Below are 16,292 nucleotides of genomic sequence, written 5' to 3'. Positions count from 1 at the left end.
GTAATGCAGCGACTAATAATCGGTTAACAATCAGCAAAATAAATCATACAGCCTGGCTCTATACTCATAAAAGAGAATTAGCGTCACCATCGGTCTCAATTACCATATTCTCCAGATAATAAGACGTGACTTTTTTTCTCCCACGTTTGAAAGCAAAAGTTGGGGGTGCATCTTACAATCCAGAGCGTGCATTTGTCTTGAGGAAAATGCGTGTTAATCTAGTGGATCAGAATCCCATTCCCTTGATGGTTTTCTCCATATCTTGGAGTGAGTCTTGCTTTCCGGAGCATCTTGTACTCAACTAAACTTTCAATTCTACCAGGTAAGGCCCACCGAGTTCTTTTTCAGAAGCGACTTGGCCACAAATGATAGGTTAACGAAGTGGTTTATCACGTGGAAATGCATAGCAGCCAAATACTCCAAACGCATGTTGATTTTAAATGTGGAGAGAAAAACCGGAGGATCCAAAGAAAAATCCACGCGACCACCGGGAGAAATGCAAACTCCAAATATACAGGCGTCAGGGCTGGGATCAAACTCAGGACTCCTGCATACCTGGTGAGGTAGTTCACATCTCTGGAGAATGCATGCTCAAAAGCTGGATGTTTCCTTGCAAATACTGCAGAACCCGCACTCTAGACAACTTCCCGTAAAATTAACAAGGCACGCAAAAGGGGAAATTCGTAAGACAGGAACCTCGTGTCACAGTCGGCGCGTCTTGCAGGGGATTGTCGTTCAGCCCGAACCCCGGGCCCTGATTTAATGACGGCTCACTGCAACGTGGGCTCGAGCAAGTCTACCGAACCACACGAGCCAGCGACGCGCGGAAGGAAACGCCAACACAAACACACACGGCACACACAAATCACGCCACACACTGCGTACGTTACACAACACACGGTTTGTTCGTTTTGGTGTTTTTCTATCAACGATGACTTCATGGAATTTATATACAGTATACAATCGGTTTTCTTAATTCATAGGGTTTAGAACATTTTTACTTCCCGAATTTGTATTCTGACTTGGTGGATCTTGCCCTGAAGATTCTTGGATTAGTTTAAAACTAAATTTTATGAATAAAATTGCTAAAGTTGGTTGTGAGAGCTGTTCTAAACTCACTGGTGAGCCAAAACAACAATAACTGGCCACGTTAAATGCTTGCACACAACGTTACAATTTAATAAGACTGTGTCGGGTGGTGGAGAGTATTAACAACACAAATTTGTTCATATCATCATGTCGCCTAACCCAAAAATCTATGATGAATAATGATCAGTTTACCAATCTTCACCAACCCCACAACCGACGAGTGTGATGAAGCATGGTGAAACAAGTCCCATGACTGACAAAGAGTGGTGAGGCCTTCAAACAGCAATGGACTGACACATGCTTGTAAGTTATTTAATAAAAAAAAATATTGTATGTATTGCGTTGTCACATTACCACTCGCTTTGATTACTCGTGTGCCACGCATTGAAATGGATGAAGAATAAAAATAAATGTCCAGCCGTGTGCGTCTTGTTGGAACGCACCACGCGATGACCGATGGGGCCATGCCGCTGGTGCCTCAAGGTGGCTGCCGCCGGCCAATCCGCGCTGGAAACGCGACGAGCGGTTTCAACGTCCCGCTCCGTTCAATCGTCACTAAAATTGAACTGGAGTCGATCATCGATTCCAAGAAATTTGCAACCGATCGTGATAATTATCGAAAACAATTGCTAATTAAAAGCCCTATACGATGCACACCATTGTTACACATAGACACACACAAACACACAGTCCGTTTACCAACCCGCTCTGGGGGAACACGAGCATAACTGGCGGATACAATAACGTGCACGCCCGACGTTTCATTATCGTTTTTCAGTTCGAATTACAAAAACTACACATAAAATCCTGGGCCAACAAACGCCATCTGCCTGTGGGCAGCCGTGCTTCGGAGATAATCACACTCGTGTGTACATTCTGTTATTGAAAAATATCTCGATTTTACTTTTTACAACTACCTCAATCTGTGGATTAAATAACAATGTCTCCTATCGTAATGTTGACAATGGCCACAGACCCAGTGGGGGGGGGGGGGGGGGCAATGTAAAAATCCTGGGGTGATAAATTCACAACGCAAGCACTATTCTAAAAGTTCCAGTTCAGTGGCAAGACTGCTGAATGAAGGCCTCACTCCCCCAAAGCAGTGTCGGTCGTTAGAATTGTTTGACCATACTTCACCACGATGGTTCGAAGGGGGTACACACGCCCAGAACCGGGTCAGATATCAGCTTTCATTGTTGCCAGCCCTTCTCGACAATCAAACTCAGGTTTCCCGACTCATTGCTCGGTGCATGAACCACTGTCTTGGCACTATTTAAACTCGTATCTGAAAGAGTCATCAAGCTAAAGCAGTCCCAGGTTGAGTGGCCACAAGATGCTTTCCCAATACACGAACCTCCTCCTCCTCCTTGAAACAGGGGCACATTGTAAACCCGCCATATCTCACCTCATACAGAGGCACTGTAAAAGGCTGTCTTAGGCAATGAATGAAACCCTCTACTTGGGGACCATGTGGTCAAAGAGGCCAGGTGGCTGAAAGGTCACAAGAGCTTGGCTGATGTGTATAGAGTTTCGGCAGCTCTTGGGTTCAAATGCAGGTTAAAGCCGCCATGCCCATGATTACACGGTATCCTCATGCGTAGCGGAGTTGATTATCTCAGCCGTTCACCAAATTGCTGCACAAATAACTCCCCCTCCCATCATATTAAATAAATTATGATTCAATGGTTAGCGATTAATTTTCGTGCTTAAACATTAAAATGAGTGTTTTCACTTAAGTTGCCCACAATTGCAGATGTTAAGAATACAAAAAAAAATCTGTTCGGCTGTCACGTGACGAACATCTGTGCAGCAGGCCAACTCCCGAAGCTCACTGAAAGAGATCACAGACGCGAGCCCTGCGACGTTCGCTTGTGCAGGAACGCTCTCCAACACGGAGGGGCGTTGGTGGTGATGCGCGGCCCTGACAAAGAGAGTTCCAAACAGACGCTTCTTCACCTCGTGACATGACGCCGATGGCACAACCGCGCAATGGAACTTTGGAGAAAGACAAAATCCCACGGCGTTCGATTGGGGTGGTGGTTTTGTGCCTGCGCCACTGTTTGCACACGGAGTCTGCGACTAAATTCTCATCCCCGCTAAGCAACGTCTTGTAATAGACGCGAGCGAGAAGTGTCTGCTGTAAAAGGGACTCGATCCTGTGGACTCATTGTCAAGAGTAGGTCACTGCGCGTGTGTGCGTCATGACAGCACTTAAAATGAACCCGGTCCCACCCCCATATAAAATGTATAAATATACAGGACTGCATACCTGTCAACTCATACTGTTTACCCGTATTGTTGTACAGGGGAAATTGTATTTTCAGGTCCATACAGGCGTACAGCCGTTTCAATACTGGGCGCAAAAAAATAATGATACGGTCAAATAAAGAAAGTGTATTGTTTAACCCTTTATAATTTTCTGTGTTTATTGTTGTACATTTACAACGTGTGTATCCACATATCAAGCAAGCAGCATCAGCATGCAAGATCACAGACAGTAGCACAAGTATCATCATTGACACCAATTGTCAAAGTTAATACATAAAACTCTTTTTGTTTAGTAACATAATTTATGTCTATTTGTTTGTGTTTCTCCCTTGTGATGATGGGACTTTTCAGGATGAACGTTGCGATTTATAAGAAGCACGGGGGTGACCAATGAGGTCTGAATTGGTCTGTAATAAGGTAGGGGCACTGATAAAAGTATGGAACTGTAAACATTTCCGAGGTTTCTATCGTCACACGGATGAAAAGCCACGAATCTCAATCGCTTCTCACCTGGCACAGAGGACAATGAGAGAGGAAGGTGAGAGCTCGGAGTAGAGTCGGCGCCTCTCTTTATAACAATGGACACCTGAGATCAAGGCCGCAGCCATGGAGTCAACATTGGGGGGGACCAAATCTTACAGGGGGTCTGGGGTCCCCCCCCAGAAAAAAAAAATCTAAATTTGAAAACTCATTTCCTGCCTAAAATATAAAAAAATTCACTAACACATAGGACGGATTATTTATTTATTGCAATAATGTCTAATAGTGTATTGTATTACATTGCTCTGTTTTTTCTCTTTAACCTTTTCTTGTTTCATTGTATGCAATGGCAGAGATTAGGGATTAATAAAGCACAACCATAACCACAATAATATAAACAGAAATCTACTTTATAGCACTATATTGGGGGGGGGGGGGGGCATTTTGAGCATATTTGAATATTGGGGGGGGATATTGGGGGGGGGGTGTGTCCCCCCCCCCCCAAATATATATTATAATTACGGCCTTGCCTGAGATAAAACCACGTATGGTGATAACAGTGAGCGGGTGTGCCCACCTGCACAGGTGTTGAAAAAAGGGTTTTAGGGGTTGTTGCAGATCGGGATACGCTGTTGTGCACAGAGCTTGGGGGCCGTCCATAAATGACGTCATGCGATTTTTGACCCCCCACTCCCTCGTCACACGACGTCACAAAAAGTCAGACCCCGTCTCGAATATGACGTCACAAAGCTCTGCCCCCCCCCCCAAAACCATATTTCCATTTTGAAAACAAAACATGCTTCAAATCGCTTTAAACTATTGTCATTGTCGTCCGTATTTAATGTGGCGTTGCAATCTGATGTTGTAGGAGAAAAATTTATTAAAAAGTATATTTAATTAATTAGAACGTGTTGTCTACATTTATTTAAAGTTGCGCATTTTGATGTGACGTCCCATTTCTCACCCCCCCCTCGTCACACATCGTCACAAATGTCTGACCCCCCTCCCTAGGTGCGTGACGTCATTTATGGATGGCCCCTTTTTAATTAAGTAGAACGTGTTGTCTACATTTATTTAAAGTTGCGCATTTTGATGTGACGTCCCATTTCTCAACCCCCCCCCCCCCCTCGTCACACATCGTCACAAATGTCTGACCCCCCCCCTCCCTAGGTGCGTGACGTCATTTATGGACGGCCCCTTTGGCTGATGTTGTATATAGGGTCCATCTGCTGTGTATAGGGCTAGGCGGGCGTGTATAGGACTAAGTTAGTGCGCTATCGGGCTAGGCTGGTGTGTATCGGGTGAGGCTGATGCGTAAAGGGTTTAGCTGGTGTGTAGCTTGTGAGTCGACTGGTGTGTTTAACTCTCGGTATGCACACACACACACACCACACACACGCGCACTACTATCACGTGCTAGCTCCCCACCACGTGTCATGTGGCTGGCAACGTCACCGTACGCCCAGGGTGGTCTCTCATTCTTTGTAAAGGAGACGCCGCCTGTGATTAATGGGACAAGCCGGGTATGGGAGGGGAGAGGAGACGGTGGAGGTGATGGGACGTGGCTTGCACACACACATACACTCTCTCTTACTCCACTGAGAAACCAGACCCGTGCCGCAGACACGGCTGGAGCTGGGACAAAAGAGTTGGTGTCAGATTGCTGGCAGTCGGACAAAAACACACCACACAACGCGCACACACACAGGGTACACAACACACAACAACATAAGCGAACTATACGCGCCCTTCACGCATTTGACCCCTTCACGCTGTTATTATTTACTCTTGTTTACACAGGAAACCTTCAACGAGTCTCAAGGCGCTTTACTCAGGAGGGTCCTGCGCGTGGGTGGGGGGGGGGCGATGTTACTCTGTGGAATCCCAACCGAGTACAGCAGTTGACATGCAGAGGGTTGTCTCCACCATTGGGTTGTCTCCACCATTGGGGTGTTTTGGCCAATGCCACAGTCAGCTCATGTAGAGGAGGGAGAGAAGACACGAAACTCCACAAACAATGGAAAAGGCAAATGAATGCCCGAGACTGGAATTGAACCCAGATGCTTCTGGCTGTGAGTCACAAGTGTTAACCACATTGGCTATCCTCAAATACAAAATAAATGTAAAATAAATCAATTGGTTAACACATCCCATCAGCCACCATTCAGTGTCCAATCATAAGTCATGCCGGCTTGAGTCTTATGCCTACACAAGGCAGTACACCACAACACCGGGTTTGATACATACACAAAGCAAGGACACAATACGTACACACAGGGTGTATCACATACACACACACACACAAGTCAACCACGCAGCATAGTGTTGCGTGCACAACAAAGTACACATTTAATGACATTAACAGTGCAATAGAGTACGCAACAGAAACGTGTAAAACTCAAACACTTAGTGGTATGCACAATGTACATTATAAACAAAGTTAACACACAGAGGGTAGATAACATACACAACACAGTACACAATGTAGCAGTATGTGACACACTGCACAACACATTAGACAGTACACCACACAGTAAACACACAAGCAGCACACGTGTACGCCACACACAGTACACACCACAATTACATGCGTACAGGACACAACACAGCACAAGGTCATACACAACGCAGTACACAAACCCGCAGCCACACACAACAATCATCTGTGTGCCCGTACAGTTCAGTAGAGTATAGCCCACCACGTTCTGTTTAAACAGACAAGTCACATGAACACAGACACAATAACACAAAACACAAGCCACACGGCTACACAACGCGCACTATAACAGCACAAGCCTCACTGTAACACAAGCCTCTTAGTAACACAAGACACACAGTAACACAAGCCTCTTAGTAACACAAGCCTCAGAGTAACACAAGCCTCACAGTAACAAGCCACAATAACAATACACGCCACACAGTAACAAAATCTATACAATAACACCACAAGCCTCACAGCAAACACTACTGCACACAATCGATTATAAGACGAGGCCCGCAAACAACACAACGCAGGACACACAACACAACGAAACGCAGCACACACAACACCACAACACAACGAAACGCAGCACACACAACACAAACAAACACACAAACACAACGAAACGCAGCACACACAACACACAAACACAACACACAAACACAACGAAACGCAGCACACACAACACACACAAACCAAACCACAACACAACGTAGCACACACCAACACACAAACACAACACACAACAGCACACAACACAGCACACAACACAACACAAACACAGCACACAAACACACACCACAGCACACACACACAGCACACAAACACAGCACACAACACACAAACACAGCACACAACACACACACAGCACACAAACACAGCACACAACACAAACACAGCACACACAAACAACACACAAACACAACACACACAAACAACACACCACACACAAGCACAACACAAACACAACACACACAAACAACACACAAACACAACACACACAAACAACACAACACACACAAACACGACACAACACACAACACACGAACACAAACAACACACACACACAACACAGCACACACAACACACACAACACACAACGCAGCACACAACACAAACACAGCACACAGCACAAACACAACAACACAACACAAACACAACACACAACAGCAACACACAAACACACATAGCTGTGTGTGTGTGTGGCAGTGTGTGCGGTAATCTCCACTCACACGAGGTCGGGCCTGTGCCGGTGTAGGATGGCGCAGAAGGCGAGGCCGTCCCTGAACGAGGCCCCCATGTCCCGCAGGCTCACGCCGCGGTAGCCCCGCGTCTGATGCCGGCACCACCGCTGCAACTCCTGGGTCCCGGCCATGTCGACTCACAGGAACAACAACAACAACCACCACCACCACCACGACCTCGTCTCTTGCCTCGCAGACTTCTCTACCTCACCACCAGCCCCACAGCTTCGGCGCCCGCCCGCCCGCCCTCACTCACTCAATCACCAACTCGTGAGGGCCTCCATCACCGATTCATCGCCCGCTCACCCTCGCCAGCTTCTCTCGTTAATTTGAGACAACCTTCCTCAGCAGATGTCCTCAGCAGATATCATCAACCCTCCTGCCCGCCTGTCTGTCTGTCTGCCTCACCAACCCGCCGTCTCTCTCGCAGCCTCCCTCATCCTGATCTGGGGGGTCGTTCGCTGTCTTGGGCTGCCCCCAAACAGAACTGAGGCAGCGTCACGCGTCTCTCTCTCTGTGTCTGTGTGTGAGTGGGTGGGTGGGGAGTGTGTGTGGTAGGGTGTGTGGGAGTGGGTGGGGAGTGGGGAGTGTGTGTGGGAGTGGGTGGGGTGGGGGGTGTGTGTGTGTGTGGTAGTGTGTGGGTGAGTGGGTGGGGTGGGGAGTGTGGGTGTGTGTGGTAGTGTGTGGGTAGTGTGTGTGTGTGTGGTAGTGTGGGTGAGTGGGTGGGGTGGGGGGTGTGTGTGGGAGTGGGTGGGGTGGGGAGTGTGTGTGGTAGTGTGTGTGGGAGTGGGTGGGGAGTGTGGAGTGTGTGGGTGAGTGGGTGGGAGTGGGTGGGGTGGGGAGTGTGTGTGGGAGTGGGTGGGGTGGGGAGTGTGTGTGTGTGAGTGGGGAGTGTGTGCGTGTGAGTGTGGGAGTGTGTGTGGGGGGAGTGGGGAGTGTGTCTGTGTGGGTGGGAGTGGGTGGGGTGGGGGGTGTGGAGTGTGTGTGTGTGTGGTAGTGTGTGGGTGAGTGGGTGGGGTGGGGAGTGTGTGTGTGTGTGTGGTAGTGTGTGGGTGAGTGGGTGGGGTGGGGAGTGTGTGTGTGGGAGTGGGTGGGGTGGGGAGTGTGTGTGTGGTAGTGTGTGTGGGAGTGCGTGGGGTGGGGAGTGTGGAGTGTGTGTGTGGGTGAGTGGGTGGGGTGGGGAGTGTGTGTGTGTGTGGTAGTGTGTGGGTGAGTGGGTGGGGTGGGGAGTGTGTGTGTGGGAGTGGGTGGGGTGGGGAGTGTGTGTGTGGTAGTGTGTGTGGGAGTGCGTGGGGTGGGGAGTGTGGAGTGTGTGTGTGGTAATGTGTGGGTGAGTGGGTGGGGTGGGGAGTGTGTGTGTGTGTGGTAGTGTGTGGGTGAGTGGGTGGGGTGGGGAGTGTGTGTGTGGGAGTGGGTGGGGTGGGGAGTGTGTGTGTGTGTGAGTGGGGAGTGTGTGTGTGTGAGTGTGGGAGTGTGTGTGTGTGTGAGTGGGGAGTGTGTGCGTGTGAGTGTGGGAGTGTGTGTGGGGGGAGTGGGGAGTGTGTCTGTGTGGGTGGGAGTGGGTGCGGTGGGGTGTGTGGAGTGTGTGTGTGTGTGGTAGTGTGTGGGTGAGTGGGTGGGGTGGGGAGTGTGTGTGTGTGTGTGGTAGTGTGTGGGTGAGTGGGTGGGGTGGGGAGTGTGTGTGTGGGAGTGGGTGGGGTGGGGAGTGTGTGTGTGGTAGTGTGTGTGGGAGTGCGTGGGGTGGGGAGTGTGGAGTGTGTGTGTGGTAGTGTGTGGGTGAGTGGGTGGGGTGGGGAGTGTGTGTGTGTTTGGTAGTGTGTGGGTGAGTGGGTGGGGTGGGAAGTGTGTGTGTGGGAGTGGGTGGGGTGGGGAGTGTGTGTGTGGTAGTGTGTGTGGGAGTGCGTGGGGTGGGGAGTGTGGAGTGTGTGTGTGGTAGTGTGTGGGTGAGTGGGTGGAGTGGGGAGTGTGTGTGTGTGTGGTAGTGTGTGGGTGAGTGGGTGGGGTGGGGAGTGTGTGTGTGGGAGTGGGTGGGGTGGGGAGTGTGTGTGTGGTAGTGTGTGTGGGAGTGCGTGGGGTGGGGAGTGTGGAGTGTGTGTGTGGTAGTGTGTGGGTGAGTGGGTGGGGTGGGGAGTGTGTGTGTGTGTGGTAGTGTGTGGGTGAGTGGGTGGGGTGGGGAGTGTGTGTGTGGGAGTGGGTGGGGTGGGGAGTGTGTGTGTGTGTGAGTGGGGAGTGTGTGTGTGTGAGTGTGGGAGTGTGTGTGTGTGTGAGTGGGGAGTGTGTGCGTGTGAGTGTGGGAGTGTGTGTGGGGGGAGTGGGGAGTGTGTCTGTGTGGGTGGGAGTGGGTGGGGTGGGGTGTGTGGAGTGTGTGTGTGTGTGGTAGTGTGTGGGTGAGTGGGTGGGGTGGGGAGTGTGTGTGTGTGTGTGTGGTAGTGTGTGGGTGAGTGGGTGGGGTGGGGAGTGTGTGTGTGGGAGTGGGTGGGGTGGGGAGTGTGTGTGTGGTAGTGTGTGTGGGAGTGCGTGGGGTGGGGAGTGTGGAGTGTGTGTGTGGTAGTGTGTGGGTGAGTGGGTGGGGTGGGGAGTGTGTGTGTGTGTGGTAGTGTGTGGGTGAGTGGGTGGGGTGGGGAGTGTGTGTGTGGGAGTGGGTGGGGTGGGGAGTGTGTGTGTGGTAGTGTGTGTGGGAGTGCGTGGGGTGGGGAGTGTGGAGTGTGTGTGTGGTAGTGTGTGGGTGAGTGGGTGGGGTGGGGAGTGTGTGTGTGTGTGGTAGTGTGTGGGTGAGTGGGTGGGGTGGGGAGTGTGTGTGTGGGAGTGGGTGGGGTGGGGAGTGTGTGTGTGTGTGAGTGGGGAGTGTGTGTGTGTGAGTGTGGGAGTGTGTGTGTGTGAGTGGGGAGTGTGTGCGTGTGAGTGTGGGAGTGTGTGTGGGGGGAGTGGGGAGTGTGTCTGTGTGGGTGGGAGTGGGTGGGGTGGGGGGTGTGGAGTGTGTGTGTGTGTGTGGTAGTGTGTGGGTGAGTGGGTGGGGTGGGGAGTGTGTGTGTGTGTGTGGTAGTGTGTGGGTGAGTGGGTGGGGTGGGGAGTGTGTGTGTGGGAGTGGGTGGGGTGGGGAGTGTGTGTGTGGTAGTGTGTGTGGGAGTGCGTGGGGTGGGGAGTGTGGAGTGTGTGTGTGTGTGGTAGTGTGTGGGTGAGTGGGTGGGGTGGGGAGTGTGTGTGTGTGTGGTAGTGTGTGGGTGAGTGGGTGGGGTGGGGAGTGTGTGTGTGGGAGTGGGTGGGGTGGGGAGTGTGTGTGTGGTAGTGTGTGGGTGAGTGGGTGGGGTGGGGAGTGTGTGTGTGTGTGGTAGTGTGTGGGTGAGTGGGTGGGGTGGGGAGTGTGTGTGTGGGAGTGGGTGGGGTGGGGAGTGTGTGTGTGGTAGTGTGTGTGGGAGTGCGTGGGGTGGGGAGTGTGGAGTGTGTGTGTGTGTGGTAGTGTGTGGGTGAGTGGGTGGGGTGGGGAGTGTGTGTGTGTGTGGTAGTGTGTGGGTGAGTGGGTGGGGTGGGGAGTGTGTGTGTGGGAGTGGGTGGGGTGGGGAGTGTGTGTGTGGTAGTGTGTGTGGGAGTGCGTGGGGTGGGGAGTGTGTGTGTGTGTGGTAGTGTGTGGGTGAGTGGGTGGGGTGGGGAGTGTGTGTGTGGGAGTGGGTGGGGTGGGGAGTGTGTGTGTGGTAGTGTGTGTGGGAGTGCGTGGGGTGGGGAGTGTGGAGTGTGTGTGTGGTAGTGTGTGTGGGAGTGGAGTGTGGAGTGTGTGTGTGTGTGGTAGTGTGTGGGTGAGTGGGTGGGGTGGGGAGTGTGTGTGTGTGTGGTAGTGTGTGGGTGAGTGGTGGGGTGGGGAGTGTGTGTGTGGGAGTGGGTGGGGTGGGGAGTGTGTGTGTGGTAGTGTGTGTGGGAGTGCGTGGGGTGGGGAGTGTGGAGTGTGTGTGTGGTAGTGTGTGTGGGAGTGGGTGGGGTGGGGAGTGTGGAGTGTGTGTGTGGTAGTGTGTGTGGGAGTGCGTGGGGTGGGGAGTGTGGAGTGTGTGTGTGTGGTAGTGTGTGGGTGAGTGGGTGGGGTGGGGAGTGTGTGTGTGTGTGGTAGTGTGTGGGTGAGTGGGTGGGGTGGGGAGTGTGTGTGTGGGAGTGGGTGGGGTGGGGAGTGTGGAGTGTGTGTGTGTGGTAGTGTGTGTGGGAGTGCGTGGGGTGGGGAGTGTGGAGTGTGTGTGTGTGGTAGTGTGTGGGTGAGTGGGTGGGGTTGGGAGTGTGTGTGTGTGTGTGGTAGTGTGTGGGTGAGTGGGTGGGGTGGGGGGTGTGTGTGTGGGAGTGGGTGGGGTGGGGAGTGTGTGTGTGGTAGTGTGTGTGGGAGTGCGTGGGGTGGGGAGTGTGGAGTGTGTGTGTGGTAGTGTGTGTGGGAGTGGGGTGGGGAGTGTGTGTGTGTGAATGGGGAGTGTGTGTGAGAGAGAGGAGAGAGAGGAGTGAGTGAGTGGGCAGTGTGTGTGGGAGGGGAGTGTGTGAGTGGGTGGGGGAGTGGGGAGTGTGTGAGTGGGGAGTGTGTGTGGGAGGGGAGTGTGTGAGTGGGTGGGGGGAGTGGGGAGTGTGTGAGTGGGGAGTGTGTGTGGGAGGGGAGTGTGTGAGTGGGTGGGGGGAGTGGGGAGCGAATGAGTGGGGAGTGTGTGTGGGAGGGGAGTGAGTGAGTGGGAAGTGTGTGTGTGAGTGGGGAGTGTGTGAGTTGGTGGGGGGAGTGGGGAGTGTGTGAGTTGGGAGTGTGTGTGGGAGGGGAGTGAGTGAGTGGGAAGTGTGTGTGTGAGTGGGGAGTGTGTGAGTTGGTGGGGGGAGTGGGGAGTGTGTGAGAGAGAGGAGTGTGTGTGAGTGGGAGTTGGTGTGAGTGGGGGGGTGTGTGAGAGGAGTGTGTGTGTGTGGGCAGTGTGTGTGAGAGGAGTGTGTGTGTGTGGGCAGTGTGTGTGGGAGTGTGTGTGTGAGTGTCTGCATAGGTGGTGGGTGGGAGAGTCTGGATGTGGGGAGCGGTGGTGCCGCGGTTAGCGCGCTGAGCTACGAGCCCGGCGACCCGAGTTCGATTCCCGCTCACGGCCACCAACAACCCAGAGACAATTATCTGAACCGGTACTGGGCCTCCCCTAGGTTGACTCAGCCTCAAATAAATACCTGGTCCGGTGTGTAAACATCGCCACTGGGGAGACAAAGGCGGCCGGGCGTGGTGCTGGCCACCCACCCCCCTCGTGTGCCGTGTCGGCCTTCGTAGGCGCTACTCGCTAACAGCACTTGCCCCTACAGTCTGTTGAGGCTATACGGGGGAGCTTTATCTTTGGTGTGCGATGAACCGTTGTGTCGGGGAGCGGTGGCGCAGTGGTTAGCGCACCGAGCTGCGAATCCGATCGATGACATCGACGACGGATATCTCTGAACGTGCCTACCCCTAGGTTGACTCCGTCTAAAATGAGTACCCGCTGCAGTGCTGTGTAATCGTCACTGCTGGGGAGACAAAGGCGGCCGGGCGTGGTGCTGGCCACCCAGCCCCTCGTGTGTCTTCATAGGTGCTGCTCGCTAACAGCACTTGCCCCTACAGCCTGTCACAGGTCGTTGTCTTTAAGTGGGGATGGGAGCTTGTGTGTGAGTGTCCTGCATTGGGGGGTGAGAGTGTGGGGAGAAGGGGAGAGAGACTCTTGACCTTTTAAACAACTTTTATTGCCGCCAGCAGCAACAGCACTGGATGCGATTCCGATATGAAATACACAAAGTCACCATCAAACGAATAATCGCTATAAATCAAAGCGTGTGGGGGGAGGCAGGAGGCGAGCCTTCTTTTGTACGACCGCACGTGTAAGATGCAGAAGCAAACAACTGTGCAATGTCAGATTGACGACAACCAATGATGTCTCTGTGGCCAGCTGCAATTGTCGCATCATCGGCGGCCAAGCCGTCCGGAGCAAGCGGAGTGTGCTCGCTGCTGATGTCTCATTCGTGCCTGTGGTGTCGGGTTGATTCGCAGGTCGTGATGCGCTGTGTTACGGTCCGTTCCGGATGACCCACAGTCGCTGCACACTGCTACGAGAGGTTTTAAAAATATATATAATTTAAAGTTGTAATTTGTGCGTCATCAGGGTTGAGGGTGCTTCATGGGGCTTCGTCGTTAGAAGTTCAAACCCAGGGGAGTGTTGGGGAGAGCTTGGGGAGGAGTGGGGTGAAGAGCGTGGGGAGAGCGTGGGGAAAGCGTGGGGAGACGTGTTTAATGTTTTTATTATTTTATTATTTCCCTTCTACATGACTTTACCGAAAGAACCAAGAATATTAATAAGTATAACCAGTAAAAACAAAGTTTTTCACTATAAATCCTTTATATGCGTGGCGGCTTGAGTCCTCTCGTCCTTTGGCTTGAGATGGCTGACACCTATGGGTCAGATGATTGCATTGCACCATTAAGCAATTCGTAATTAAATATATTTTTGTCCTAAAAAGTGTAAAATTTTGGAAAACATTTTTCACGAACATTAATTGTCACGCACAATGAGTCTGTGTGGATTGGATCACGGGAAGTGGGTTAAAAAACGACCGAAAGATTTGCACGGTCGTAAGCAAGCAAGCAAGCACGCAAGCACGCAAGCAAGCAAGCGAACTTAATATAAAGGATTTATAAATGAGTGGATGGTTATGGGGAGTAGAGTAGGAATGGTAGGAGAGGAGTCGGGTTTGTAGAGGGCAGCTAACTGGATGATAAATTGTGAGGGACCAATAGAGCACTGAAGAAGAGTAGAGTAGGATGAGAAGATTGATGTTTAGTAAAAGATGGGTGCAAGGGTAATGCGTAAAGAGGTCAGATTATAAGAGGTGGAGCCGTAGAGGGGAGGACGAATTGGGGATCCGTCCATCCCTAAAATCTTATCGGCAGCCTTCACACCAGGAATCTTACACAGACTTGGCGGGGCCAGATGCTCATGCAGAACACGTCCATGTTTGGCGGTGTCAGTTTCACAGCGAATGCCTTCCACAGTGACTCACACAGTGGATTTCCACCAGATAACTCCGAATTGAGTAAGATCGTAAGCGCTCGGGAGCAGAGGAGATGGATGAGGGAATTCCTAAGTCGAGTGGTACGAGAGAAGCAGCGTGCACCGGTTGGGTGTGTCGTTGCGACCTGCAGTGTTGTGGTGGTTTAACAGTGTGGGCGAGATGACGCGTGCTCAACAAGGCTGGATGAATCAGTGAGCGAAGTTCACGGGAACCGTAACTGCGGTAGTGGCGATAGCAGAGTGATAAAGAGGGGACGGACCACCGATGAGCGACTGGAGTGAATCAATGAGTTGTGGAAAATCAAACACACCCGATTGCTGCTTTACTCCAAATTCTATCCGATGCAACAGTGAGAAACTGTGTACCCCATCCCAGACATGACAGCAGCAGGGTTCCTGGCCATGTGCTTTTGTAGTAGAACTGGAACTTTGCTGGAGTTCCAGGAGTAAAAAATTAACCCGTAAAAACAAAGTTTTTCACTATAAATCCTTTATATGCGTGGCGGCTTGAGTCATCTCGTCCTCTGGCTTGAGATGGCTGCCACCTATGGGTCAGGTGGGTTAAAAAACGACCGAAAGATTTGCACGGTCCAAAGCAAGCAAGCGAACTTAATATAAAGGATTTAATAAGTATAACCCGTAAAAACAAAGTTTTTCACTATAAATCCTTTATATGCGTGGCAGCGAACTTAATATAAAGGATTTAAAAATATATTCGCCTGTGGAGGACGCAGGGATCGATCCCGCGACCTTTGGCATGGGAAGCGAGGGCGCTACCAACTGCGCTACTCCGCCACGGCCTGTAGAGGGGTTACGCTCTGGGCTCCTACACTGTGACGTTCAGCCAAAGCCAAGAATGAGTTCTATTTGAATATATGTAAAATAATTTTTTTTTTGCCTAAAAAGTGTAAAATTTTGGGAATTTTTTTTCACTAACATTAATTGTCTGGCACAACGAGTCTGTGTGGAAAATGTCAGCTCGATTGGATCACGGGAAGTGGGTTAAAAAACGACCGAAAGATTTGCACGGTCGTAAGCAAGCAAGCAAGCACGCAAGCGAACTTAATATAAAGGATTTAAAAATAGGCGAGGTCACGGCCGCAGCCCACGACTTCCAACGCCAGAAGTGGAAAGCAGATGAGGAATGAAACGCAGACGAAGGAAAAGTCCATCCTTGGCAATGGGGGGAGGGGAGACTCTAATAAAACATGGGGCCTGCAGGCACAGACGTGCTTTGGTACTTTGTTCACATCTGTGCTTCCAAAATCATACGCGCCTCCTAATAATTTGACCTCGTGTACATGTATCGGTGTTCTCCACAAAATATACAGCAATTTTCAACACATTGCAGTAAAAACATTTTATTGCACGATTATTATTTTTGTTACTATTAAATCTATTTGGAATTTTAGTTTATTCTGCTCTGGCGAGGATCACACAAGCCGACCAGGCACGAGCACTATCCCTTACCTTAAACTAGCCGACTAGATACTTACTCCGAACGAGGGTTGTTAAAGGACAAATGGTAAACCGGTAACCATAGATTACCTGTTCTCCATTCCATACACACAACCCATAAACACACATCACCGAAACACCCAATGCTATCATACATACAACTCCGATACACACACAAACTGCTCACACTCACGTGGTCCACCCGTCACAGTCTCAGCCCTCTAACACACAACACCGAGACGGAGAGTCGAG

At 51.2% G+C, this 16,292-nt stretch overlaps 1 protein-coding gene across 1 annotated transcript in view; it reads right to left on the bottom strand.

Moving 5' to 3' along the window:
* Nucleotides 1–8,150, bottom strand: part of LOC133346015 (MICAL-like protein 1) — a 40,437-nt gene extending 32,287 nt beyond the window's left edge. Inside the window, 1 exon segment of the mRNA XM_061557266.1 lies at nucleotides 7,552–8,150. Coding sequence (XP_061413250.1) covers nucleotides 7,552–7,694 — 143 coding nt within the window. The 5' untranslated portion in view covers nucleotides 7,695–8,150.
* Nucleotides 8,151–16,292: the final 8,142 nt, after the last annotated feature.

The sequence above is a fragment of the Lethenteron reissneri genome, chromosome 3, assembly GCF_015708825.2.
Source record: "Lethenteron reissneri isolate LAM-NWPU_2019-01 chromosome 3, ASM1570882v1, whole genome shotgun sequence".
NCBI lineage: Eukaryota > Metazoa > Chordata > Hyperoartia > Petromyzontiformes > Petromyzontidae > Lethenteron > Lethenteron reissneri.
The sequence above is the reverse complement of the archived record's forward strand: the minus strand, read 5'-3'. Positions and strand labels throughout refer to the sequence as shown.